The sequence below is a fragment of the Apodemus sylvaticus genome, chromosome 22, assembly GCF_947179515.1.
Source record: "Apodemus sylvaticus chromosome 22, mApoSyl1.1, whole genome shotgun sequence".
Taxonomy (NCBI): Eukaryota; Metazoa; Chordata; class Mammalia; order Rodentia; family Muridae; genus Apodemus; species Apodemus sylvaticus.
The window spans coordinates 21,966,339-21,992,350 of NC_067493.1; the positions used below are offsets into that span (position 1 = coordinate 21,966,339).

Sequence of the window (26,012 nt, forward strand, 5' to 3'; positions counted from 1 at the left end):
GAGGATGGGGAGGAAAATCATCTTTTTCTATTGAAGTCATTGACAGAAACTTCCCACATACTCAAACACAGGCAGCGTTACAAGGGTTAACGAGACAGTACAGGCACGATAATCAGAAAGCACACAGTAGTTCAGACACTCTGCAGTAGAAAGCACGCCTTCCGCCCTTGTATGTCAACAGCCCTCGTACGGGGTCTAGTAGACTGAGTGTCTTTCCTGAGTCAGATGTTAAAAATCACAGTTTCAGATTCTTATGCACAGAGATAAATGGTAAGACTTGGTTGTATGTGAACACGTTTTAAAGACAACTTCTCCAAGTGAATAATTCAAGTGATCAAACAGTTTTTAAAGTCGGGACAACATTCTTTCCAAGCTGGTCAGGAGAGAATTAGATGGTGCAGCCTCATTCACTAGGCATGTGAGCCCCAGAACACTTGCCCATTAGTTCAACAACCCTACCCTAGTTAGCATTGAACTGTCAACCTGAGACAGCCTAGTGCCTCAATCGGGAACTGCCCACATCTGCCCTCTTGGAAGGGGCTTTGGTAGCAGGGCCTAGCCCACTGTGAGCGGCACCATTCCTAGTGTGTAAGATGCCTAGCTGAACATGCGGCTGGGAGTGAAGCAGCAAGCACTGTTCTTCCATGGTTTCCGCTTCAAGTCCCTGCCCTGACTTCTCTCAGTGATGGTCTATAGCCTATAAACTGAAATAAGCCCTTTCCTCTGCAACCTGCTTCTGGTTGGAGTATTTTATCACAGCAGCAACACTAGAGAATGCTCCCAGAGGTGGGTTATGCTGTAGAGTCAAGCACTCTCTATAAAATCAGCATCATGTACATGTGTGTGCGGGGACATGGAACCTTCCCAAAGCTCAATTTTCAGAGACATCAAAAGACAAAGGAGCTTTCAATCAACTCCTTAATATGGATTCAAATATGGAGTCTGACTGAAGAGCCCTGGGTGGAAGCGATAAAGGCCACGGCCGCCCGCGCTGCTGTGAAACCTGTGCCCGGCCTGAGCTTCAGACTCGGCCTGCTCTGCCGTCTGCTCACGTGGACGGTGGGGGGTGGGGGTGTGGGGGTGTGTGTGCTCACTGCACAAGATGTCCCACGCCCGAGGACATGTCTGCCCCATCTGCCTTCTCAGCCCACACCTCCAATTCACATTCTATAAATACTCACACTGTTGTTTGAATTTAACAGAAGCCATTCACTTACACACTTAGACTTCTGGCTTCTATCCTTAGTGCATTAGGCAGGCACATGCCAGGGAACATTGGGGAGGTCAGAAGACAACGTTCAAGGCCTTGGTCCTCTCCTTCCACCATGTGGGTCCCAGGGACTGAATTCAGGTTGTCAGGCTTAGTGACAAGAGCCTTCAAACAGCTAAACCATCTCTCGGGCCCTCTGACTTTTTGAGAATTCATTTAAATGTTTGTTCTAGAACTGACTGTGTGTTTAAAGGTGTCTATGTGGGCATCTAAGAGATGAGAGGGGAGCACAAGCTGAGGGCTGGCCGCCCCGCCCCACCCTGGGGTTCAGGCTCTTCCCATGACCTCACGTGATCTTTAATATACAAGTAAGAAACCTCCCAATGGGCCTTACAGTGAAGAGTTAAAACTTTGGCTGACATCTGATTAGCAGGCCCTTTAGAAGCAGCAGAAACAAGACACAGAAACAAAGCACCTTGAATATAGGGTGTCTAAAACAAATGATGCAGTAAGTATTAAAAAAAAAAAAAAAACAAAAGAACAAAAATGTCCAAGTTAGAACAAGGTAAAACATCCAACAAGGTAGTGAGGGGGACAAGAGCCAGGCCGGGCCGGGCGGGGTTCCTGAGTGGGGATACCACTATGAAACATCCCACCAGGTTATCAAAACTTATAGACAGTAGTGTAAGCATTAGCACGTACAATTTTAGAATCAAAACAGCAAAAAGCCTGCATGTTTTAAAGGGACAAGATGTGCTGAGGATCCCTAAGAAGACTTAGTTATATTAGTTTTGCCTAAAAACTGTAAATTTGCTGTGTGTGCTGGTTATTTATTTATTTATTTACTTTTAAGATTTCATTTACTTTATGTATGTGAGTACACTGTGGCTGTCTTCAGCCACACCAGAAGAGGGCATCGGATCCCGTTACAGATGGTTGTGAGCCACCGTGTGGATGCTGGGACTTGAACTCAGGACGCCTGGAAGAGCAGCCATCGCTCCAGACCTGGTCATTTAATCTTTAATCAACAACTGAGGTGCGAGTAGGCTTCCTAGAAAATACCCATGCTAGTGTTTATGGGATGCTTTAGTAAGTCCCCAAAACTTTCTTGGTTTTCCTGGGCAATCATAATTAGTTAGACACAGGAAGCAATTACCGACCAGGGTGAAGAAAAGCAATGAATGGAAAGGAAAGCTGTGGGACAGAGGGCGCCGCCATGTAAGGAACAGCACAGAGGACACTGCTGCTTTAAAAGACGAGGACAACGGAAGCACGCTGTACACTTCTGAAATGCTATCAACAGAAAAGTCAATTACAGTGAGCAGCGGGGGCTTGTAAGAAGCACAGAGAGGACTGCTCAGCCTTTGGAGCAATAAAGCACTCTGCACGGGAACCTCCGCTTCTGGCGTGCAGCACGGTTAACCGCCGACACCGGCTGTGCAGTGTGGGCGGGCACCCTCCCAAAACCAAGCCAGTCACTCACGTTTCCGTCACTCCTCTGGCCCCCTTTGTGGGTGATGACCACTACTTCCATCCACTTGCGCAGATGTTGCTGTTGAAAAGAGAGGGGGAAAAAAATCAATACATCCTCAGACACCATGTCACGAGAGATACTGCCCTGCAGCAGAAATCTGCAGTCATTTGATTCCCATGTACTTGATAGGACCAGAGTTCCCATCACGGTAAACCAGTCTAACTGTCTACCAAGAAATGAGTGACAGGTGTGGATCCTGCTTCAGCTGGAGACTTTGCCTGAGGTGCCTGCAAGACACCGCGGTTCCAGGCCCAGCATTTTCCTCGTTACCACCGCTGTTCTCTGGGTACTGGGGCAGACTTCGGTGGAAGCGGAGAGGTGACTAGAGACTCTGTCAGGGTCAGAAGCTCCTAGCCAGATGGGGAACCAGAGTGAAGCACGAGGTGCATGCTATGTACAAGAGACTATTTGTGAGACGTGGTGGGTGTGAGAAGCCTCAGAGTGAGGCGCTCTGAGAGCCTGGGATGCCTGAGAAGGGACTAGGAGGAGCAGGGCCCAGTGTACTCTAGAAAGAAGAGTGCCTGGGGCTCTGGCAGCTACCGTGGCAGGAGGGGATCCAGGGCAGCACTGACAAGGCACAGGTGATTCCTTCTGATCAGAGGCTGGGCAGATGACTCCATGTGGCACGCACTAATGAGGTACCAGGAAGCCCAGTGCCGTGCAGACGGCTCTGAGCAAACACGGGGGTGACGGTTGCTGAGAAGCAAACCACACACACAACAAGTGCTGCACTCCTTTGACAAACCAGTCACGTGTCCTTAGCACCTGGACAGACACATAGGCTGCCTTCAGAAAGGGGTGCCTGGGATGGGGGGAAACTCAGTACTTTTAGGCTGAGTTTAAATAAAACAAAAATTTTCTTTTTGTTTTATTTTTTTGAGGATCAGTGACAGGGTCACGGTAGCTCTCCGGCTGGCCTGGAACTCTATGTGTAAACCAGCCTGGCCTCAGGCTCATGGCAATCTACTTGTCTCTGTCAACCAAGTGGGGAGATTAAATAAAGGAGTGTACCAACATACATACCCACCCCACCTTTTGAGTGTGACAGTATGACTGTTGTTTCTGTCTACAAGCCATATCATTTTTCCAGTGCACTGTGGAGTACGTCTAAACCCACTGAGCTTACCATCATCTGGTCACAGAACTTATCATTGAAGGAGTTTGGGAAGAGGCGAGTGACGGAGGTCAGCCGGTTGACGACGTTCAAGGTCAGGCTCCGGTAGTCCCCCAGCATCATGAGCAAAGGTCGCATGTGCGTATGGATCTGATCTACTTCTATGGTGGCACCTTCCAAAAACTAGTGAAAAGGGTGGGTCACACAGAGAAGCAGGCGGCAGCCAGTGTAACAGAGTGAGACTCAACAAGCAACTCCGGGCTCAGTTTGCCCCTGGGAAAGGGGGCATTAACTTCAGATTCCCAGGCCGGAGCTAGGCCTTCCTGTGCCCCCCACTGCATGCACGCTGACCCTTGGCCTCGGGACCCCAGGTGCAGACGGGGGGTTCACGAGCTCACCTTCCTCATGCAGGCTTCCCCAGCCTCTTGCAGCTCACTGTTGGTGGAGTTGAGGGCTTTGAAGAGCGCAGCAATGATTTTCTCCCTGGACTGAGGTAGGTAATTGCAAGCAGCGAGAGCATCTTTGGAGAGAAAAGTACATACAATTTTTATTATTTACCTGAGAAACCCCGCAATACAGTTCTCTCTAAAGGATCCTACCAATCACAAATCACTAACCCTCCCTTCTGTTAACTGTGTCAAGGAAGACAAAAGAGCAGGGCTTGCTTGGTGGCACACACTTTTAACCTCAGCACTCAGAAGGCCAAGGTACTCAGATCTCTGAGTTCGAGGCCAGCCTGGTATACAGAGTGAGTTCCAGGACAGCCAGGGCTACACAGAGAAACTATTGTTTCAAAAAAGCCAAAAAAAGAAAAGAAAAAACAAAAAGAAAAAAGGCAGACTAGGTCTGGGAAGACAGGTCTTAAACCAGAAATCTGACTCGAATCATAGCAGCGTTCACTGCAGAGTAAAATCCCATTGCTAAAGACAAAGTACTCGAACCCTAACAGTGCTGGTACAACTCGACAAGGAACACAGCTTCTGATTCTATCTTTAAAAGACCATACAAAACTAGGCATTTAGTCTATGCTGAGGGCCCACTGCCTCCTCTGCATGACCATCTAAGCGCCACAGGCTGATTAACACTGGTACCCACTCACTTAATGCTGCGATCCGTAAGGGCACAAGCGACGGGAGGCTTTTGTAACAGGGCAGCTTGGTCAGAGCTGAATCCTCAGCTTCACACAAATTCAGCAGCTGGCAGAGAAAAAAAAACCACAACAACTTTTAGTTTATCCCACTTCTCCTGGGGGAACAGAAAGATTACAAACTATACACAACATCACTTTGTCACAAACACTGCAATAAAACTAATCCAGAAAATCAGCTCAAAGCCTAAAGAATTCCAAAGGTCAACTGAGTCCAGCTTCCTCACCCTAAGGAAACTCAGTTAAAGCCACTGGGGTGAGATATACCCAGCATCACACCCAACTCACTGTGACACTGGGTTTTCTGTCCCTCCCACACTACAGTGTGTTCTCCTCTTGTCTAGAGTTCCCCATGGGTGAATAGACTCATGTGGTACTTGTAACCATCAGTTTTAATTTTAGTCTTCGTGAGAACTGATTTTAACTATCAGCTTGGAAAGAGTCTCAGTGGGGCATAATCTAGAGCTGGTTGGCCTGTGGTGTGGCTGTGGGGACTGCTTGGTTAAGGTGACTACTGTGAAAAGTCCCCACCACTCCTGTGTGCCTGCACTTAAGTTCCTGAGCCACCCTCCTTGCAATGATAGACTACAACCTGGAACTGTGTGGAAAACCTCTTTTTCCCCTTGTGTTTTTCTTTGCCAGAGTTCTTTTTATCACCACAACAATTCAGGAAAGGATAAAGGGGAAGCTGGTGGCCACTGGGAAGCCCACCAGCTACAGATCCACACGGTGGCAGTGGCGGTGACACGCAGGCACAGGCATGTCTCGCTCCTAACACACTGTATGCTCTTCTATCAATACTTCCTCCTCCTCCTCCCTGCTCACGCCTTGGAAAACTAGACAGGCTTAAGCTTCACCATTTCTTTTAAAGATTTCTTTACTCTTCCTTTTCCATGTGCATGAGTTCTGCCTGAACGCACGCGTGTGTGCCACATGCCTGCTCGTGCCTGAGGAGACTGTAAAAGAGCTGTATTCCCCGAAGGTGAAATCACAGACAGTTGAGAGTTGCCATGTGGCACACACACACAACAGCAAGTGAATAAAATCCACTTGAAAGCAGTTGGAATGTGACCTGCAGATGATAATCCAGATGGAGGAGACCCTGTGCTGACAACTCTGGGTACCACATCTCCCAGGAGCAACACAGCTGCTACGGAGCCGTAGCAGGCTACAGCTGGTCGCTCTGTAGTCGCCAAGCCTGCTGGGAAAGCTCCCTGACCAAGCGCAGGCTAGGAGCTGTCAGCACCCACGCCTCACACACCCACACCCACACCCACACCCCCACACACAGCGCACCTCTGTGTAGAACACCTTGTGCTCCACCACATTGAGATCCATTGTGAAGAGCCGAGGCTGCAGCGTGGTGCAGAACGTGTTGCCCTCCATCAGGCCGATCTGCGCATTGGCAGGCTGGTGGCGCAGCAGGTGCTTCTTTGGTGGGACCATATCCTGAAGGACCTGGAAAAAAAGGAGGGAGGGGTATCACCTGTCAGATGTCCCTCAAAAAGCAAAGGCCTCGCTCTGTTGTGGACAGCCCAGGGCTTGTGTTTTGATGCTAATTCCACTCCTGGGAGGGGCTGCAGTCGAGATGTTAATCACACATACAGGAGCCCTGTGAACCTTCTCCCACCTTAACTTTTCAACTAAAGGCTAGAGCCAAGACTAGGCAGGAGGAAGGAGGAGCAGCAGCTGAGAGTTTGGGGAGGAGAAAAGAATGGGGGTGGGGGAAATCAATGGAGGATCAGTAGAGAGGAGGGAGAGATGCTCATGGCCTGAAGAAACCACGAGTTAATGGGATAACACAGATGGGAATAGAGTAGTATAATGGGAGATCCGCCCAACCTAGGCTTAGAGCTTGTATCGATGATGATTGACTTGAGATCTCTTTTACCGGGTAACTGGGTTGGAAAATTACAGCAACAAAATGTCTCCCAACTTATTACTTAGAACCTAACAAACCTGAGATTAAAAAGTTCACTGCCCCCCAAACCCCGAATAAGGCTTGGGCAGCAATATAGGCTGCAGCAGTGTGTAGATTGGAAACTGACTAGGTCTGAGAGGCCTCTCCCTGAGAATAAATAGGGAGCCAAAGGTACAAAGGGTTGCGGACCAGGTAATTCATTGATATAAGAGATACTGCATCTTGATACTTATGCAATGTGATAAGTATTGGCTTTATGTGATGATATTTTGAATGGTTTGACAGGGATGGATTTAGAGGAAAAAGTCACACTATCATTTACTGGTATTGCATTACGTATTCTCTTGATTTACCATGGCCTCTCAAAAGACAGGGCCCTAAACACACACACATACACACACACACACACACACACACACCAAACCAAACCAAACCAAACCACCTTGCCTTCCTAGGGATTGCAAATTGCCCCTGAAAAAATTCAAAGAGGGGATTCTATTAATTATCTAGGATATAAAATTAGTCTGCAAAGGGTTAGGCCACAAAAGGTGCAAATCAGAAGCCAATTAAGGACCCTTAATGATTTTTAGAAACTACTGGGAGATATCAACTGGCTGCGGACTGCGACTGGCTTGGCCAGTCAAGAGCTAAGCAATTTATTTTGAACCTTACAAGGTGATAAGGATTTAAATAAATAGTCCAAGGAAACTGTCAGCTGAGGCTGAGGAGTAGTTAACTTTGGTAGAAAGGAAATTGAAGGATACACATGTAGATCGATTCATCCAAAGATGGCCTGCATCTTAGTTATCTTACCTTCTACTCACTCCCCTACGGGAATTCTTATGCCGAGGGAAGTTCGAATGGATACTTTTAGCACATAAACAGAGTAAGAAATTAAAAACCTACATTGACAAAGTCTCTGAATTGATACTTTAAGGAAAAATGAGACGTCAACAATTAGTCGGAATGGATCGGCTGAAATTGCCTCACTATGCGCACTGGCGAAGAGCGTGCAGAACCGTCTTGGGAGAGATTAACAACAGGCACCCTAAAAGCCAGCGGCTTCAGTTCATAAAAAGAACTTACTGGATTCTCCCTCAGATAATAAAGAGAACTCCAGTATCTGGAGCCCCGACATTTTACACTGATGCCAGTAAACCAGGAAAGGCAGGATATATATCAGAAGATGTGAGTAAGGTGACCTAGAGTCCCGAAAAGTCAGTTCAAAATCTGAATTATATGCAATAATCATGGTGTTGCCAGATTTTCAAGAGTCTCTTAATATAGTAACTGTTTCTCAATATGCAGAAGGAGGTGCCTTACATATAGACTGCTGAACTTATGCAGGATGATTCCTAATTGACTTCATTATTTATTCAGCTACAACAAATAATCAGAAATAAGAGTTATCCACTATATATAGCACATGTAAGATGCCATACAGGTCTGCCAGACCCTCTGGCACAAGGTAATAATGAAATTGACCACCTACTGATAGGAAGTGTACTAGAGGCTTCAGAATTCCATAAGAAACACCATGTTAACAGCAAAGGTTTAAAGAAAGAATTCTCCATCACTTGGCAACAAGCCAAGGAAATTGTGAAGCAATGCCCCACTTGCTCATTATATAACCAGACTCCATTGCCTACAGGAACTAACTCTAAGGGTACCCAAAGAAATGACATTTAGCAAGTGGATATCTTCCATTTTACAGAGTTTCATTTGGCAAACTGAATTATGTGCACCATACTATAGACACATACTCAGGATTTCAATGGGCAACTGCATTACTGTCAGAAAAGGTTGATTTTGTAATTACACATTTGTTAGACGTTATGGCCATTATGGGAATACCAACACAAATTAAAACAGACAATGGGCTAGTGTATATCTCTAATAAAATGCAGTTTAAATATTACAATATAAAACATGTTAAGGCATACCACACAATCCTACAGGACAAGCAACGGTGGAGAGATCCACTCAGGCTCTATAAAGGAGACGCTTAAAGCAAAAAGGATCAATGAGAACCCACCCCTAAGGATAAATTACACTGTGCTTTATTAACCTTAAATTTCTTAAATGCCAATGAACAAAACACCACAGCTGCTGAAAGACACTGGATTGTGGAAAGAACTATTGAACTAAACCAGCCTGTTTACATTAAGGATAGTCTAACATCAGAATGGAGAATAGGAAATGTGTTACGCTGGGGAAGGGGCTATGTCTGTTTCCATAGAAAAAGAAAAGCTGTGGGTTCCTTCCAAGTTGATAAAAATAAACATGACAAAGACATGACACAAAGGGAGACCTCCTGAAGACCTTGGCGACAGAGAAGAAAAGGGAGACTAACACAATCAACAAAATAGGTGATGTATATGTGGTGATGTTTATGTCTCTGTATATGGAGACAGCTCTGGAACTGGCTGAGACTAAAATGTCTATACACAGCCATTAACACTTACTGGGTATTACATATCATCCTTTACAAGGACATGTATACAAAGTTACGTTGTAGTTTGACTAGGTGATCAAGCTACCCTGAGGAAAGGCAGTCAGTCATCTTTCTTTAATGATCTTCATTGACCAGTCTGTGCCCCCTGCATGCTCTGTGTGAATGTCTTTACCTGTTTACTTGTTGCTTTTAAGTTTTGTATACTACAGGGATGAAAGAAGAGAAAGACATCCCTGAAAAGATTCACACTCCGGGATGCTGAGATTCCGGGACCTACCATTCCAGCTTTGTGCTTGACTCTACTTCAACTACATCAGAGCTGATTCTTTTAAAGACTTGCTTCCAGAACTTTACTTGCCTCTCCAGCCTTTCAGAATGCCATGGTCAAGATGTCATCTGACCAATGAACTCTCTCAGCACATAGTGACTGGAAGGCACATAATGCCAGCCAGCTCTCTTCTGACAAGCCAATTTTCCTAATTCCCTTTGGGCCCCCAGATGGGAATTCTTTGCCCCAATTCAGCTGGAAGCAGACAGAAGACAATCATCGTCCCAGTTCCTCATGTGGGGTGGATGGGTCTGGTTATTGTAAGAATTACAGGTATGTTGTCATCTTAGGGATACTTTACAAATGTAGCTTTGGACAGGGAGGGAACTAAAGAACTTAAACTCAGGGATTTCTTCCTTTCCTTTCCTCTTCTCTATCCTTCCTTCTTAGGTAAAGGGGAAGGGGATGGAAAAGAAAAGGGGGATAGAATAACATCATAGAAATTATAGAAATAGGCAAATAGGGATAGGTTAGCAAATATACTCTTAAGCAAAACATTATATAGCCAGATCTTACATTGGTAGAAGTCTTTATAATTGATACAAAGCTGAACTTATAATCTCTCATATTTAATACAAGTTAAGGGCCAGATAGCAAACTCGTGGGTGTGAGTTAATTAAAAGGGTGATCCTGAGTTAGTTTGATTAGAAATGGCTGAGAGTAGTCAAGGCTTAACAATTCAGAAATGCTTTAGGGAGATATATGGTCTTCAGAGGTGTCAGAAGTCCACAGACTGTGATGCTCATTGACATTTCTTTATTAAACATCATTTGACTGGAGATCTGTCTGCTCCTGACAGCACCCCTTTCTTGAATTCAAAGAAGAATTTGAGCATCAATGGAGTTGCTTCAGTTGTGGCGAGACAGTCACCAGGCAAGAATTGTCTCGTTTCATCTACAGACAAATACTGTCCAAAAAATGACAGTATTTGTCTGTGTGTGGAATAGTCAACTGATAACCTCTGCCACTACAGAGTAATCAGCCCTTCAAAATTCTGCATTACCAAGGTCTGTCAGATGCTCCTGGGCCAGAAGGCTGAAGACTGATGCTCCAACTTTTTGATGTACAGGGCCGGTACAGGTGATGAGCAGTCTCTATAAATTAGCTAAGTTTTAAAAGCTATACTTTGTGATTCTCATACTTTCAGGTAATATTAGTCATTCTTAAATTTCTGACAGGGTTGAAGACTAGTAGTCTCATAGCTAGTCCAAGATGTTTAGCATTTAGAAAGATGATACAGGTTTGAGAGGATGGTTTTCAGATGGCTTACAATCTAAAGCCAGGACATGAGTCAGGTGTAGAATTATAAGTTTTTTAAGTTCGGATTGATGACAGAGGTACTACTTAATTGACAAAAATTGATGGGCTGGGTGTTAGGTCTATCCTCTACATTATAAATCACAAAATGGTAATAACTGCACTCAATTGATGTCTGAGATAAAAGAGTCTTTTAATTGGACAGAAAGTGGGAATTGTTGTGCCCTGGGCTTGTATTTTGATGCTAATTCCACTCCTGGGAGGGGCTGCAGACATATGTTAATCATATATGTACAAGTGCCTTGTGAACCTTTTCTCCACCTTAAACTTTTCAAATAAAGGCTAGAGCCAATGACTTGGCAGAGGAAGGAGGAGGAGCTGAGAGTTTGGGGGAGGAGAAAAGGATCAACAGGGAAGGGGGAGGAGCTATGGAGGAGGGAGAGAAGCTCATGGCCTGGAGAAACCAAGTTAGATGGGATAACACAGATGGGACTAGAGTAGTGTAGTGGGAGATCCGCCCAATCTAGGCTTAGAGCTTGTATCAATACTGAGTTGAGATTTCTTTTACCGGTTAATTGGGTTGGAAAATTACAGCAACACCCCTCATCTTTATATTCCATAGCAGCCAATGTGAAAACCATGACATAAAGTCATTACAGAGACCTAAACTATCATTAGGGGAGAACATATCACATGGTAGAAGTGTAGTAGAAGCCGGGCAGTGGTGGCGCACGCCTGTAATCCCAGCACTCTGGGAGGCAGAGGCAGGTCGATTTCTGAGTTCGAGGCCAGCCTGGTCTACAGTGAGATCTAGGACAGCCAGGGCTATACAGAGAAACCCTGTCTCGGAAAAAAACCAAATCCAAAAAAACCCAACCCCCCCTCAAAAAAAAAGAAGTGCAGTAGAGACTGGGTCAGATACACCTGCTCACGCTGCAGAGTGATCTCACAAAACAACACAAGACCCACGCGATGACACTCACCCAGGAAAGCAGGGTTCTTTCTACTCTTATCAATAGCTGTGGGCACACACTGCCATCTGCACATCAAAGGTTCCAAAGAATACATGCAGTAGCCCTCTGACAGAGGACCCAAGAACTGAGTGGCACTTGCCCCTCAGATGCGGAGCACACAGCCCAGCTCTGTCACAATCCTACGTGAACTGAGTGGCACCTGCCCCTCAGATGCGAAGCACACAGCCCAGCTCCGTCACAATCCTACCTCTTTATGTGGCTCCATAATTACTGTCACACTTTTTCCAGTGACCTGGGCCAAGACCTGCAGTGAATGCATGGCCTGCTTTCTCACAGTCGAGTTTGGGGAGGTGACTTCACGAACCAAATCGTGGGTCACATGGTGGAAAGATTTCTCCTGCGCCACCACGATCTCCTCAGCTCTCTCCTCATCCTTCAAGGGTGTTGCACATCTCATCAGGAGCTGCTCCAGGGTGGTCTTCGCCATGGCAACTGCCCCATTGGAAACCTAGGGGTGGAGGAAGGAATGCAAGATGATGCCACCCACGATTCCATAGATTTGGGAAGGGGGAGCTCATGGCCACCATGCCAGCTTCCAAGAGAAAGACCACACTACATAGCAGTATACAGCATCCACGGCACTTCAGGGTCCAAATTACCTCCTTGTGTGTACTTTGTTTGCCTTCATAAAGGTCATCTGGATATGACCTTGGCATTAACCCCACACATCCTAGCAAACCCATCAGACTCTACCAAGATGAGTTAGATGTGCACATGGGTTCATAAATAAGGGCATGCCTTGGGCTAGCAATATGGCTCAGAGAGTAAAGGAGCTTGCTGCCCATCCTGCACACCCAGTTTGATCCCCACATAGTGGAGAACTAACTCCCACAAGTTGTCCTCTGTGTCAAGTTCCCATCCAATAAAGCATGTAAACAAAAACAAGGAAACAAGAAAAACAATGCCCTGCCTGTGGGGCCCTCTGCAGTATCCTGAAACCAGAATTCCCTTCAGATCCACTCTGAACCAAGGTACCAGGGAGGAACCTGGAGATAACATACAGGAGTTAGGAGCTGTCCCTGTACTAAAGATGCTATTGGGAATCCAAGTACCAAGGTTCCGTGCAGGCAGTGTCTGAGACCACGAGCTCTGCAGCAGATCAGCTGTTTGCAAGCAGCACCACTCAATGTCCAAGCCACCCATGACCTACCTCTCCAGTCAGGTCCATCATAACAAAGAGCAGGGCTTTGAGGAACGTCTGCTGGTTCTGGAGAACCCACGTGAGTGGGAGCCGCTCCATGAGGAACTTAATGGACACCACGCCGCCCAGCTTGGCGTACCAGGCCTGCTCGTAACAGCAGGCACACAGGCGCTCCACAATGTACGAGAAGAGGGGCAGCTGGCAAGCCTGGAGAGAAGAGCCAGGAGTAAGTCGGTGCCGCCTTTCTGTCCAACACATGCGCCTGCAAACTGTCCAGACCTCCTTACCCTCTCTTTTGAGCCCAGGATGATGCTTGCCACATCGAATATCACGGCCAGGGCTACCTCCCCAATCTTGCACAGTTCCTTTTCTTCGTAAGCCATACAGATTGCTATCGCATCAATGAGGACCAAGGGGTCCATCCCTTTGGAGCCGTTCTCTTCACTGTGGAACATGGCTGTGCTGGGCTGGCTGCCCACCTGGTAGCACGGTAGCAGGAAAGGACCTGGAGGAGGAAGCAGGCCCACAGCAAAGCCAAGGCCATGCGCAGGAACACAAGGGACAGCTGATCAATATCAGTTTCATTTCCCCTGGGGTTAAGAACTCTGAAGCCATTCCTAATATTCTAATTAATCTGTACATGCATAGATTATATGTGACACGGTCCACATGCCTCTGCACATATAACGCGGTCAGAAGACAAACTGCAAGGGTTGGTCCTTTCTTGCCCTGTGTGGACTCTAAGGACTGGATTCAGATCCCCAGGCCTCCCTCACGCACCCTTTAACTAATTGAGTGTCTCCCTAGACCCACAACCAGCATCGCAAACTAATCTCTACTAACTGCAGTTGTCTGAAAACCAAGTAGTCCGATTCACATTAAGGCATTTTTTCTGAGTATTTCAAAAAACACATTGTATAATTTTCCAGTTACTTCAGTTAAAACTCCCAAAAGAGGCTGGGTGTTTATGTATAGCACATGGAGTGCAAACAGAGCCCTAGCATTTACAAGCCAGACTTTGACGCTATGCATCCCATGCCCAGACCTATCCAGGTAGAAGGAGAGTGAGAAGTTCAAAGCTGTACTTATCCAAAATCACGTGTCAGGTTCTTTTAAAATAAAGAGGCACTGACAGGCTAGATAGAGGTAAAAAGCACAGGTAACGTACAGGTAAAAGCACCAACCACACAAGCTTTATGACTTGAACTCAATCCCCAGGGCTCAATGGAAGACAGGACTGACCCTGGGAAGCTAACCTCTGACCTCTGCAAGCTCATGGTGGGCTAATATGCTTGCACTTACATACAAATAACCACGGCAATAATAAATGTTTAAAAACTCAGAGATGTGCTAGTACGCAATGAGAACAATTAAGTATCTCTTAAAATACCACTGAACCAGCTATGCCTGAGAATGATGGGTCTTAATGCACCCATTTCAGACAGCAACAAAAAACCACAAGAGACACACAGTCACACTCCTTGAAAGCAATGTCTTTTGGGTCCCCAGCCGTAGACCACACAGAGGCTACCAAATTTAACTTTAAAGTTACCACAAAGAAACACTAGGAAACAACTGGTATCCAGCTGTCTGAGCAGTTCTGAATAGCACAGTTCTGAACAGCATAATTCCAACTGTGCCGCGTTCCTCAGCGTCACTGCTGACCACAGGGACTGGGGTTCTGAGGTAAAACAGGCAGGGGAAATGTGGCTCAGGTGTGCTCTAAACTATGTGGCTTCTGGAAAGAGACATGGGATTCTGAGGGTATCCTCTTAGAAACTCCTTAGTGGTAGCTGTCAGGGTCACAGACATTTCTACTGTGTTTCATAAAAAGCAGGTTTGCGGGGAACAGCCAGGGGACAGGCCTGAGAACTGCAGAGGGTGTCAGGAGCTGGCTGCAGCAGAGTGGACAGCTTGGGCACCAGGCTAGCCTGGAAAACACTACTAGAGAAGGAATAGCAGAACACATCATGCTTTAATGTGAACTTCATGTACCTCGTGTGTGTGTGTGTGTGTGTGTGTCCATGGGCGCACCAGGATATATACACAGGAGCCTGCATGCCAGGGCCAGAGGACACTTGTAGAGTTGGTTGTGTCCTATCATTTGGGTCCCTGGGACACCTCCATCACCGAGCACCACTACCACCGAGCACCACTATCACCGAGCACCTCCATCACCGAGCACCTCCATCACCGAGCACCTCCATCACCAAGCACCTCCATCACCGAGCACCTCCATCACCGAGCACCTCCATCACCGAGCACCACCATCACCGAGCACCACAATCTCCGAGCACCTCCATCCCCGAGTACCACCATCACCGAGCATCTCCATCAACGAGCACCTCCATCAACGAGCACCTCCATCAACGAGCACCTCCATCAACGAGCACCTCCATCAACGAGCACCACTATCACCGAGCACCGCCATCACCGAGCACCGCCATCACCGAGCATCTCCATCACGGAGCACCTCCAACACCAAGCACCACCATCACCAAGCACCACAATCTCTGAGCACCTCCAACACTGAGCACCACAACACTGAGCACCTCCATATCTATAGCCCATCACTTTTTTTATAGCCAACAACAACTTTTTGTTGTTGTTGCTGTTTACAGTTTGCCCAATATACCCAGACCCACTTCCCACAGGACAGAACTTGGTAGTAACTTCCACAGTTCTCACCACTGAAATAACCACTTTACTGATGAAGGTCTTTAAAGAAAAAGCCTCCGCCTCTCCTAAATGACAACTTGTCCTGACTGGCTTTGCTCCCACAAGCCCAAACTCACCACACTGCTGGGCCACTGCTACCATGGTGTAGTGCCGGATCAAGCTGGCCACAAAGGGCAGGGCACTGGGTCGCAAGTCTTTGATGACTGCAGACATGAATGCCCCAGTCAGAGCCTGTTCAAAGGTCTTCCGGGCTGGAGTGTCCTGTGCTTTGTAGCGGTGCGAGATGATGACATTGGGAATGGTCTTTTCTGTAAAGCTGGAAGACAGAATTATGCCTGTCACCACACCCAGTGTCATGGGTCACAACAATTTCTCATGTAGAGTGAACTAAATTCATCTCTGCTCCATTTTCAGCAGCCTCTGGTACCAGATATGGACCTCATTTTTTCAACATTTATGTAAGGCCAGTGTTTCAAGAGATAACAAATTACATTCTCCCTGACACACACAGATCTGAGGTGAACTATGGATGGGTGGGGTCAGTGCATCGTTTTCTGTGTTACAAGTCGAGGTTGCTGGGGTGGCCAAGTGGTCAAGAACACAGGCTGCTCTTGGCAGACACTGGTTTTGTGTGAGTGTTTGCCTACATTATTTACACATACACACACACACACACACTCTGTATGCACGCTTGGTTCTAGAAGAGGGCAGTGGATCCCCTAGAACTGCGGTCATAAGAGACTGTGAGCCGCCACGTGGATTCCAGAAGCAGAGCCCAGGTCTGCATCGAGAGCAGCAAGTGCTCGTAACCAATGAGCCACATTTCAGCAAGAGATCTGAGTTCTCAGCAGCCACTTGTCAGCTTACAAACCACCCAAAACATCTAGTCCTGGGGAATCAATAGTCCGCTGAGGGCACCAGGCGTATTCGAGATGCACAGACATGCATACAGGCAAACACACGTACACAAAAAATAAAAATACCTTTTAAAAAAGACAAATAAAGGTTGTTTTCCCTGCTGCTACAAAGGCACGTGCCTTGGGCACAGCAGCTCTCCCAGTCAGCACTGTCGCATCTGAGGGCGCTGCCAGTGCAGGAGCGATGGACAGCCATGCTCTTCACAGGCCCTCGAGACTACCGTCATCCCGAGGCCCTGAGCATGAGATGTTCAAAGCTTCCAGAGCCTCAGACTCCAGGCCATCTTTGCAATGCTGGCACCCAACTGTGATGGGCCTGCATGGGCCAGACTAGGGGAGGCCCTTTGTGGTGATCAGAACAAGAATTGAAGGGAGGAAGAAGTTTCTGAAAAGCTGATCAAAAGTAGAAAGCCTGTGAAGTGGCTGCTTGCAGGGCGTGTTAAAGACCATAGCGAAGACTGCAGGGCAAATACCACCCAGGAGTGTAGCAAACAAACTTTACATTCTGGACTTTAAAAAAAATAAATGCGTGGCTGGAAGGATAGCTCAGTGGCTACAAATGTCTGTTGTACAAGACAGGAGGACAATTATATCTAATCTCTAGAGCCTACACACAAAGAAGCAGAGGGGGGCAATTACTGGGACTTGATGACCCCAAAGCCTAGACCCCAAAGTCCTCTGGCCTCCCTAAACAGAATCAGTCAAATGCACACACAAGCAGGGAAAAATATCTATCATTTTAAAAAATAAATTTTAAATTCTTGTGTGTGTGTGTGTGTTCAGGAATCGTGGCAAACACAACTTAATCTCAAGCACTGTGTAGGCAGAAACAAATGGTTACCTGTGGGTTTGAGGTGAACCTTGCCTACATAACAAGTTCCAGATCTGTCAGGAATACACAGAGAAACCCTGCCTCCAAAATAAAGCCAAATTGTAAGAACTCAACCAATGATGAAGAAGTAACGGCATAGGTCTGTCACAGGCTGAGACATGGCTCTGTGAGCCAGAGGCAGGAGGACTCAGAATTCAAGGAATACTCAGCTACATACTGAGTTTGGGACCCTGTCTCTAAACACAAAAAGAAAATTTAAAAACCCACCCTGAACATACAAACATGACCCTAGACTCCTTGACAGCATGACACACAATGAAACGGAACCGAGAGCAGTTCTTACTAGGGATGGCCATGTTCTCCCGCCCCCCTCCCTGTTCTCTAGAACAGTGGTTTCTCAACCTTCCTAATGTTGACTCTTTAATCCAGTTCCTCGTGTTGTGGTGATTCCCAACCGTAAAAATATTCTCACTGTTACTTCACAACTGTAATTTGAACCGTTATGAATCGTAACCTAAGTGTCTGTGTTTCCAATGGTCTTAAGCAGTCCCTGTGGAAGAATCACTTGCCAAGGGGGTCGTGACCCACAGATTGAGAACCCCTGCTCACCCTGACCATGAAAGGGCCCACTCCTAACAGACTCTTGTGCAGTGACTTAGGTTCCTAATTTAGGCTGCTGCAGTCCCAGAAAAGAGCCTAAGCACATACTTGGGGTGTGCCAGCAGCTGGTAGAGCGCGTGCTTGTTGTCCTCCAGGCTCATCATGGCCACCAGGAAGCACCTGATCACCTCCCACGCCTGCCTCCGGTAGTAGGGCTCTGTGTTGGCACTTTTCAGGCAGTCCAGGGCGGTCTCAATGGCCTAGGATAAGAAGCACAGTACATACAGTGTGCACTGGGAGGCAGGGCGCAGGTGCACACGCACACGCGCACGCACAGGTTTAGTGCTTGCTAGGGAAGCTGATGACAGCCTCAGTCTAACAGGCAGCCACAAGCAAGGGTTCTGAATTCTGAAAGCAGAGGCAGTGAAGACAGTAAGGAACTACACGGCTCCAGGTAAGACTGGGTGCACAGCAACTCTGGCTGAAAGGTCTGATTTTTGATTATGTGTCTATGTGTGTATGTGTCTATAGGTTATGCATATGTTGAGTGTAGGTGTCCACAGAGGGCAGAGGGTGACAGATTCCCTAGAGCTGGTGTTACAGGCAGCACCGTGGATGCTGGGAACTGAGGTAGCAGCCTCTGCAAAAGTAGCAAATGCTATGAGAGCTCGGCCAGCTCGCTAGCCCTGTAGTGGGAGACTACAGCAAGTCAGAGAACAGGGGAGGGTCCAGTGCGGCAGGCTGTCAACTCACACACCCATCAAGATCTGAAGCCCATGAGCCCCAGCTGTCCACACACTGGCTTCCCTTAGCCTGAAATCTGAAGGCTGGCTTTCTGATGCTTTCACTTCTCTCTGGAGAAGGCCATCTGCCAGCTCCGCCACACACCTGCATTCTCATAAGTGCACACAGAAAAACAGAGAGGGACACAGAGGTACAATACCAACTCGTTTCCACAGAGCCAGAAGAGGGAGAGCAACAGAGTTAGAATAAAAAAAAAAAAAAAACTGAAAGAAAGCTGGATCCTGGGACGGCAGGGATGAGAGACAATTATAGACCCACTTGAGTTCTCAATGGTCCTGGCAATAAGACCCAGGGAGATCACAACAGACAGGAGTTCAGGTGAGCTGGTCATCGGGAAGGACTCTGCTCTCACGAGTCCTAACCTCTGGATAACACCCTTCCACTGGCCTGCAAGCATTATACAAGCCACCTTCCCGACCAAGGAGACTGCCCCATAACTCCTCTTCTTCCCTCGAGTTGGCTCACATACATAGTTTAGACTGAAATCAATCTTCTTGGAGCAAAATAAGATCTCCCTGGTAGCACCCAACTTTACCTTTTCCATTGGAAGCTGGAGAGAAGCTTTGCAATCAGAGAACTCCACAGTAATGCTGGGGCCTTGTACTTCAGTCACAACATAGTGCAATTTCTGGGACTCCTTCAACATCTTCCTGTTGCTGCCGCCAAACTTCCCAAGCACGCGGTAGGCCACATGGGAGATGCTGTCTGCGGGGTTGCGAAGCGTGCGCCACAAAGCCTAAAAAACCAACGGGCTTTCACCTAAGGCCAGCCAGGCAGCAAGTTCACACAGCATTCGACCACAACTCCACTTTGTTAAATATAAGGACTTGTCCTCCTGCTTCTGTCCTGCAAACATGGTTCCCCCTGGCTGCCCTCTGCCAGCGAAGGCCTGTCTTTACCAAGCAAACAAACATATTTTGGAGCTCTTTTATATAAAAGATGGCACAGAATAAAAAGGAAGCATTAGGGCATCCATGGCGCTGCCCGACGCCAGCTCTAGGGGACTGTCACCCTCGGCCCTCTGAGGCCACCGACATTCAGCACGTATATCAGAGTGCTGGCTGCTCTTCCCGAGCACCTGGGTTTAGCTCCCAAAGCTTCCATGGTGGCTCACTGCTCGCCAAGGCCGTCCCGCTCTGGCCTCCTCAGGCACAGCACGCATGTGATGCGAAGGCATATGTGCAAGCACTCATTCACGAGAAGAAAGGAACACTTACAAATCAGTGAGCAGATAAAAGGCCTCAAGACTCAGGATGACGTGGAGTAAGGTGCGACCTTACTGCATGTTCTTCTACTTAGCAACATGGCTAATACATAATTCCATGTATTTTAAGTCTCCATGTATGGAAGGTAAGGGTGTGGTAGGGGTCCCTGAGAGCCAGGTTAAAGAAAAACAGGAAATAGGTGCAAGGGCAGAGCTATGTCCTTGAACCCAGACCTGACCACATCCTTCCTTGCTCAGTAAGCCTTCCCCAAAGGCCAGGGTGGCCTCCACGTGGATGGTTTAGTCTCTGCCAAAAGTGCTTACATGAGACCTTGTTACAGCCCCACAGTGACACACACACACACACACACACACACCCTGGGCCGCCATTAGAAGCCCATCCTAGAGTTTATCACCCAGGAAACAATGTTAGCACGCGCTCAGGGCTCGCTGTTCTGAAGCCTCAGCGCACAGTCTCTGTGACATGCAGCTCCTGAAGCATTCTGCAGGGTTGGCTGAGCACAGGGACGCCCTGCACGGCCAACATCCGTGCCACCTGCTGCACAACGCCACACTGCTGCCCGTGTCCCCTCATCTGAATTACCTACGTCCCAGAATCACTCTTGTCCTTGTTTTAAGTCCTAACTTCCATCACAGCACTCAATGTCAGAATACAGCAATATTCAAGCTTAACATGAAGTCTAGGTACATTTCCCCACACCAAACAAAATCCCAGTTTCTCTCATGTTTTTCCAGGTCATAACCCAACATCCTCTTATGCCTCAGGAAGGGGTCTTCTGCCAGGTTACAGCAGTACCAAGGCTCACTGTGGGTCAGGAGACACCATCAGTGCCTTTTATTTTGGGGGTTACTGGCCTCCAGAAACTAAAAAAAGACCTTTAACCTGTGTCTTTGAGGGTTGTAATGCTAACGCACACTGTGGCCCAGCACTACCTCAGCCCCGGCGCCCACACTGCCTCCACTTCCCCTGTGTGGCCCCCACACTCAGGTCAAGAGCAGCTCTGCCTTCAGAGACCTGACAATACAGCTCTCAGTGCAGGCTCTGCTGTCCTCCCACACTAAGTGGGGCCCACACATCTTCTCCCAGTGTACAGAGACTAAGGAATAATCCCAGGACGGAGAGGGAAGGCCTGTTAGCCTCCCCATGAAGGGCCGGCTGTGACCCTATGAGTGCACCCAGCCCCCAGTGATCACCAATCCCATCGTGATCACAGCCCAGACAAGGCACAGTGAGAAGTGGGAGACACCTAACACCTGACTTCTAATAACAAGAACCTAAGACTTCAAAAAGACCTTTGATTATCTGATCTTTTCCTCTTGGGGTGCACTGGGGCAGGCAAGGTGCCCATCTGCTTCCCTGAAGAGTTGCATCTTTTACTATAAAACCAAAAAAAAATCTCTGTGGGTACAGAAAGGTTCCTTCTGCGAGTCTATACAACTCCACACCATCTGCCGTCACACTCGCTTACTCCGATGAGCCGAAACGTTCTCCTAAACTGAGAAGCAACACTACCACAAAGTCACTACCACCCACTAGCTAAAGGCGGTTAGTACTTCCCAGGCAAACATGACTGCTTCTGCCTCTGACTTAGGGTAATGGGGAGCTGGTGCCCCCTGCTGGTGCGGAGGTGAAAGTGCACTTACCTGCATGAGCTCAGCTCGCACAGGCTGAATGTGGTCATAGAGGAAATCCGGCTGCAGGTTGTCCACACACAACTCCAAGGTCCTCAGGCCTTGGCTGACCAACGTCTGAGACCCATTGAGGGCAGACACCAAGGGATCCATCAGCATGGGCAGATAGGGCAGGAGAGAGCTCAGCCGTACTGGCACGGTGAGACACAGCTCTACAAAGAGGTCCTTCATGTGCTGCTTATGCAGGCCGCTCTGCAGCATGTTCAGTCCTGGAAATAAATGGGCGGAGGGCGAGTCACTCCCCAATGCACCAACGTATTCACGGTCCTTCCACGGTGACAAGGCAGGCTGGGGGGGCTCCTATGGTTGCACCCTACGCTTGTATAAACATCATGTTGTACTTTTTGGGATGTGTCTCAGTGCCAGATGCACAAAGCCAGGCAGAGAAGAGGAGCCAGAGCTGGCAGAGGGAGGAAATGTGCCTAAGCACATCTAAGACCAGGAGAAGGACTAGACAAGAGGGTGAGCTGGGGCAGGGGCCATCCACGGCTACAGGGGGAAATTCGCAGTACTTTACACTCCACACCTTTGCATGCAGGTAACACTGCAATAAACAGACAAGACCTTAACGTGGACAGTCCTATGTGGTTGGGTTACAGAAGCTAATACAGTTATTTTCTTACCTAGGTGTGTGTGTGGAGGGGGGGTTTCCCAGTACCCACCCACCTCCCACGAGATTAGCCAGGCAGGAAGGATGAGCCCAGCAGTCAGTCAGACAGATGGCCGCACGAGACCCTGCTCTTACCCTGGAGGAGATTTGGAAGGAGAGGCAGGAACTCCTGATACAGGAGGTCATGGCTGCCGCCTCCTATGGAGCGGAAGAGAGCTCGGAGCAGAAGGAAGTAGTTGTAAGGCTCCTTGGCAGTCTGCGCCAGTTCCATGGAGCTATTCACGATCTTGTGCAGGTGAGGCTGGGCAGAGGGAAGGCAGACAGACCAGTGAGCACCTGGGACACATACCTCACCCCTGCAATCAAGCAGCACGAAGCTGTTCTTTCCCCAAAGCGAACAAAAGAATGTAGTGGTCAGAGTGTAGAGTGGTCTCCACCACACGTCTATGAGAGATGTTCTTAATAGGTTCCCAAGTTACTATGCACTTACCTGAGGGTGGAATTTTCGTTTTTTAGGTTTTTGAGATAGGGACTCATGTAGCCCAGGCTGGCCTCAAATTTTCTAAGTAGTTGAGGCTCCCTTGATCTACAGCTTCCACCTACCAAGAGGTAGGCATACATGCCTGCATACTAGGCCTTATTTTGAATTTTCTACTGTCACCTGGCAGAGTAACATCTGAACTATTGTTGGCCTTGTGGCCTTATTTGTGGCACAGCAAATGTAAAGTACTATATAAAACACAGTCACTGTAATTTATGTTAAATACACGAGGTAACAGAAGCGGAGCCCCAGTGGCCCACAGAGCGAAGCGCACGTTACCTTCAGCATCTGCTCATTCTCAGCAGCAAACAGGGACACTGAGCCGAAGACGAGCTTGAACAGCTTGAGGTACAGGTTGGAGAGCTCCACATTGGAGCCCATTTCTGGCAACCGGTCGAGGAGGTATTCCACCAGGATCGTGGCAAACAGGGCAGAAGTGGTAGGATTTGCCAGGAAGGAGTTGGCAACAATCTGTCAAAACAAGAAATGGCATAAGGGGTTGGAGATGTCGCTCCAGGGTAGAGCACTTGCCTAGCAAACACAAGGCCACGGGGCCTCCCTCAGCATCGAGGGAGGGGGATGCTTTGAAAGAAATACCTGTGACAAAAATAGTCCTGTTCCCCAAAGCTGCTATAAGAGGCAAAGGAATGAGTTTCTCAAACAAAGCCCATCAGTCACAGCCATGCTGAGAAAGCCATCACCCTGTGCTTCAAACAAGCTGTGTGCATGTGCCTCCTACCGGATCACAGCGGCGTCTGACCTGCTGGCTCTGTCACCATCCAAACCTGACACCCTGCACTGAACACTCACTAGCCTCTACTCTTGAAAGGAAGTGACCAAGTGACCTGGGCCATCAGAGGGGTTGCAAACTCTCTCAAAAATTATTGCCCAATATCACCCTACACACACCTCCTGAAGACAGCACTATTTTTAAATCCTCAAAGTAGATGAGCAAACACAAAACATTCAATTCAGAACTATTAAAAAAAAAAGGTTAAAGTGAGTGTTAAAAGAATATAAAGGGGGTTCACAAGATGGCTCAACACGTAAAGGATTGACCCGAGTTCAATCCTTAAGCACGTGGAGGAGGAATGAACTCCTACAAATTGCCCTGCAATCCCAAACACTCTCTCTCTCTCTCTCTCACTCTCTCTCTCTCTCTCTCTCTCTCTCTCACACACACACACACACACACTCACTCACTCACTCACTCACACACACTTTAAATATGAAGAGTTTTCTACCTGAAGAGCGTAATTTTTTGAGATCCTTTCTACCATGTAAGGGACCGTCGTCTGGAAGATCTCCTTGAACGTCAGCGGGTTCATCATGGTGAAGACCCCGGCAAAGTGCTCCAGCACCTCCTTCTCCTCCTTCATCCTCACGGTCTGGCAGTTGGCTACTCGAATGTATGTTTGCCCGTTTCCTGCGATCTGGACCTAGGATGGGGTATCCCCCATGGCAGTTAGAAAGGAACACCTTCTATTGAACATGTAGTTCTTTCTAAAAATCACAAGTCCAATACTTAAATGAAGCACTGAATTCAATAAAGGATATCCTTCTTCTAAATTCTCTGTTCTTGCTTCAATTTTGGAAAAGAAAAACACTAGGTATTCACACCAGAGGGGGGAAAAAAAAGTTAAGTAACAGTGGAGGCCAGAGAGCCAGCTCAGGGGTAAAGGCACACCTCCATTTGAGAAGTAAGCCCCTTGCTGGGCAAACTGCTTCTGTCAGAACATTTCACCACAGGCTCAGGAACGGGAACTGGCACTAACAGGCGCAAAGCCTGGATCTGCTGTCAGCACCACAAGCCAGGCCTTGCCCACAGAACCGAGCTCCGCATTCAGGCTCCAGCCGTCCGTCTGTCCGCCCCAGCGCTCTGTGGGAAGGGCACCCGGCAGGCTCAACAGTACCACCTGCAGCTGCGGCGTACCTGGTAAATGTCCAAGGCCTGCAGTGCGTACTTCACAAGCTTGATGTAGATCTGAGTCTCTTTGGGTTGTAACTGCTTGTTAGGGATAAACTGAGCTTCTAGAAGAGACAGAATACATTAAAACCTGGCAAACACAAGAGCTAAGAGTGCTGTCAGTCTGAAGAGCATAAGAGGAGCATTACCACCAGGCGCTTTACACGACGTGATGCCCCACGTGATGGTCTTGACGCCGCAGACCAAGGTCTTCACTAGACTCCGGCAATCTGTGACCTGGAACGTCTGCTTATCCTCTTTGTCCTTTTCTCCTTGCTTCTCAAATGGGGGCCCAGGGGCGGGGGTTACTGGGGTGGCTGGGGCTGGGGCTGGAGGTGGAGGGGGAGCGGGGGCAGGAACAGGGGCTGGGGAGGGGGCTGGGCCAGGGGCAGCAGGGGCTGTGGGCACCCCAGGCAGTGCAGCTTCTGCAGCTCCCAGTTCAGACTGAGGCTTGCATTTCTTAAAAATGGCGGAGAGCTGGTACCGGGCAATAGTGTGGAACTTGAGGACAAAAACCTAACGGCAAAAGAAATCAGAGTCAAAAAAAGGAGACAAAAGTTAACAGTCAAACATCTAAACCACCAGAACCCTAAAGGCTGAGTCTGTAAAGGGCTTGCCTTGCAAGCAAGAAGAGCTGTGTGCAGGTCACAGAAACCATACAGAAAAGCAAGGTATGGAAGCATGTGTTTGTAATCCCTGCTCTGGGGAGGGGGGGGGACACAACACAGCAGGAATCCCAGGGCTGGCTAGGCAGCCAGCAGAGCCTAAGGGTGAACTACTGGCCAAGATCGTGTCTTAAAAATACAAAATATGTGAAGAGATGGCTCAGCTATAAAGAACTCTTATCTCTTCCAGATGACCCAAGCTCCATTCCCAGAGCCCACACGGGACGGCTCATACCTCCCTACAAATAGCTCTAGGGATATCTAAATTGCCTGGCACATATATGAACATATATGCACAACACACAATAAACATAATTAAAAATTAAATCCTTAAACAAAA

The 26,012-nt window shown here is 47.9% G+C and overlaps 1 protein-coding gene across 13 annotated transcripts in view; it reads right to left on the minus strand.

Moving 5' to 3' along the window:
- Window positions 1-26,012, minus strand: part of Trrap (transformation/transcription domain associated protein) — a 98,375-nt gene that overhangs the window by 50,964 nt on the left and 21,399 nt on the right. For 11 of the 13 annotated variants that reach the window (XM_052168771.1, XM_052168772.1, XM_052168764.1 and 8 more), the window contains exons 15-31: window positions 25,157-25,523; window positions 24,975-25,072; window positions 24,286-24,480; window positions 23,321-23,512; window positions 22,636-22,801; window positions 21,843-22,099; window positions 19,509-19,709; window positions 18,278-18,429; window positions 15,937-16,136; window positions 13,429-13,646; window positions 13,151-13,348; window positions 12,188-12,448; window positions 6,302-6,463; window positions 4,958-5,054; window positions 4,257-4,378; window positions 3,871-4,041; window positions 2,694-2,762 (exon numbers count right to left, since the gene is read on the minus strand). In XM_052168771.1, the coding sequence (XP_052024731.1) occupies window positions 2,694-2,762; window positions 3,871-4,041; window positions 4,257-4,378; window positions 4,958-5,054; window positions 6,302-6,463; window positions 12,188-12,448; window positions 13,151-13,348; window positions 13,429-13,646; window positions 15,937-16,136; window positions 18,278-18,429; window positions 19,509-19,709; window positions 21,843-22,099; window positions 22,636-22,801; window positions 23,321-23,512; window positions 24,286-24,480; window positions 24,975-25,072; window positions 25,157-25,523 (3,126 nt within the window). The remainder of the gene's footprint in view (window positions 1-2,693; window positions 2,763-3,870; window positions 4,042-4,256; window positions 4,379-4,957; window positions 5,055-6,301; window positions 6,464-12,187; window positions 12,449-13,150; window positions 13,349-13,428; window positions 13,647-15,936; window positions 16,137-18,277; window positions 18,430-19,508; window positions 19,710-21,842; window positions 22,100-22,635; window positions 22,802-23,320; window positions 23,513-24,285; window positions 24,481-24,974; window positions 25,073-25,156; window positions 25,524-26,012) is intronic. The other 2 variants (XM_052168770.1, XM_052168762.1) reach the window with 1 other exon arrangement.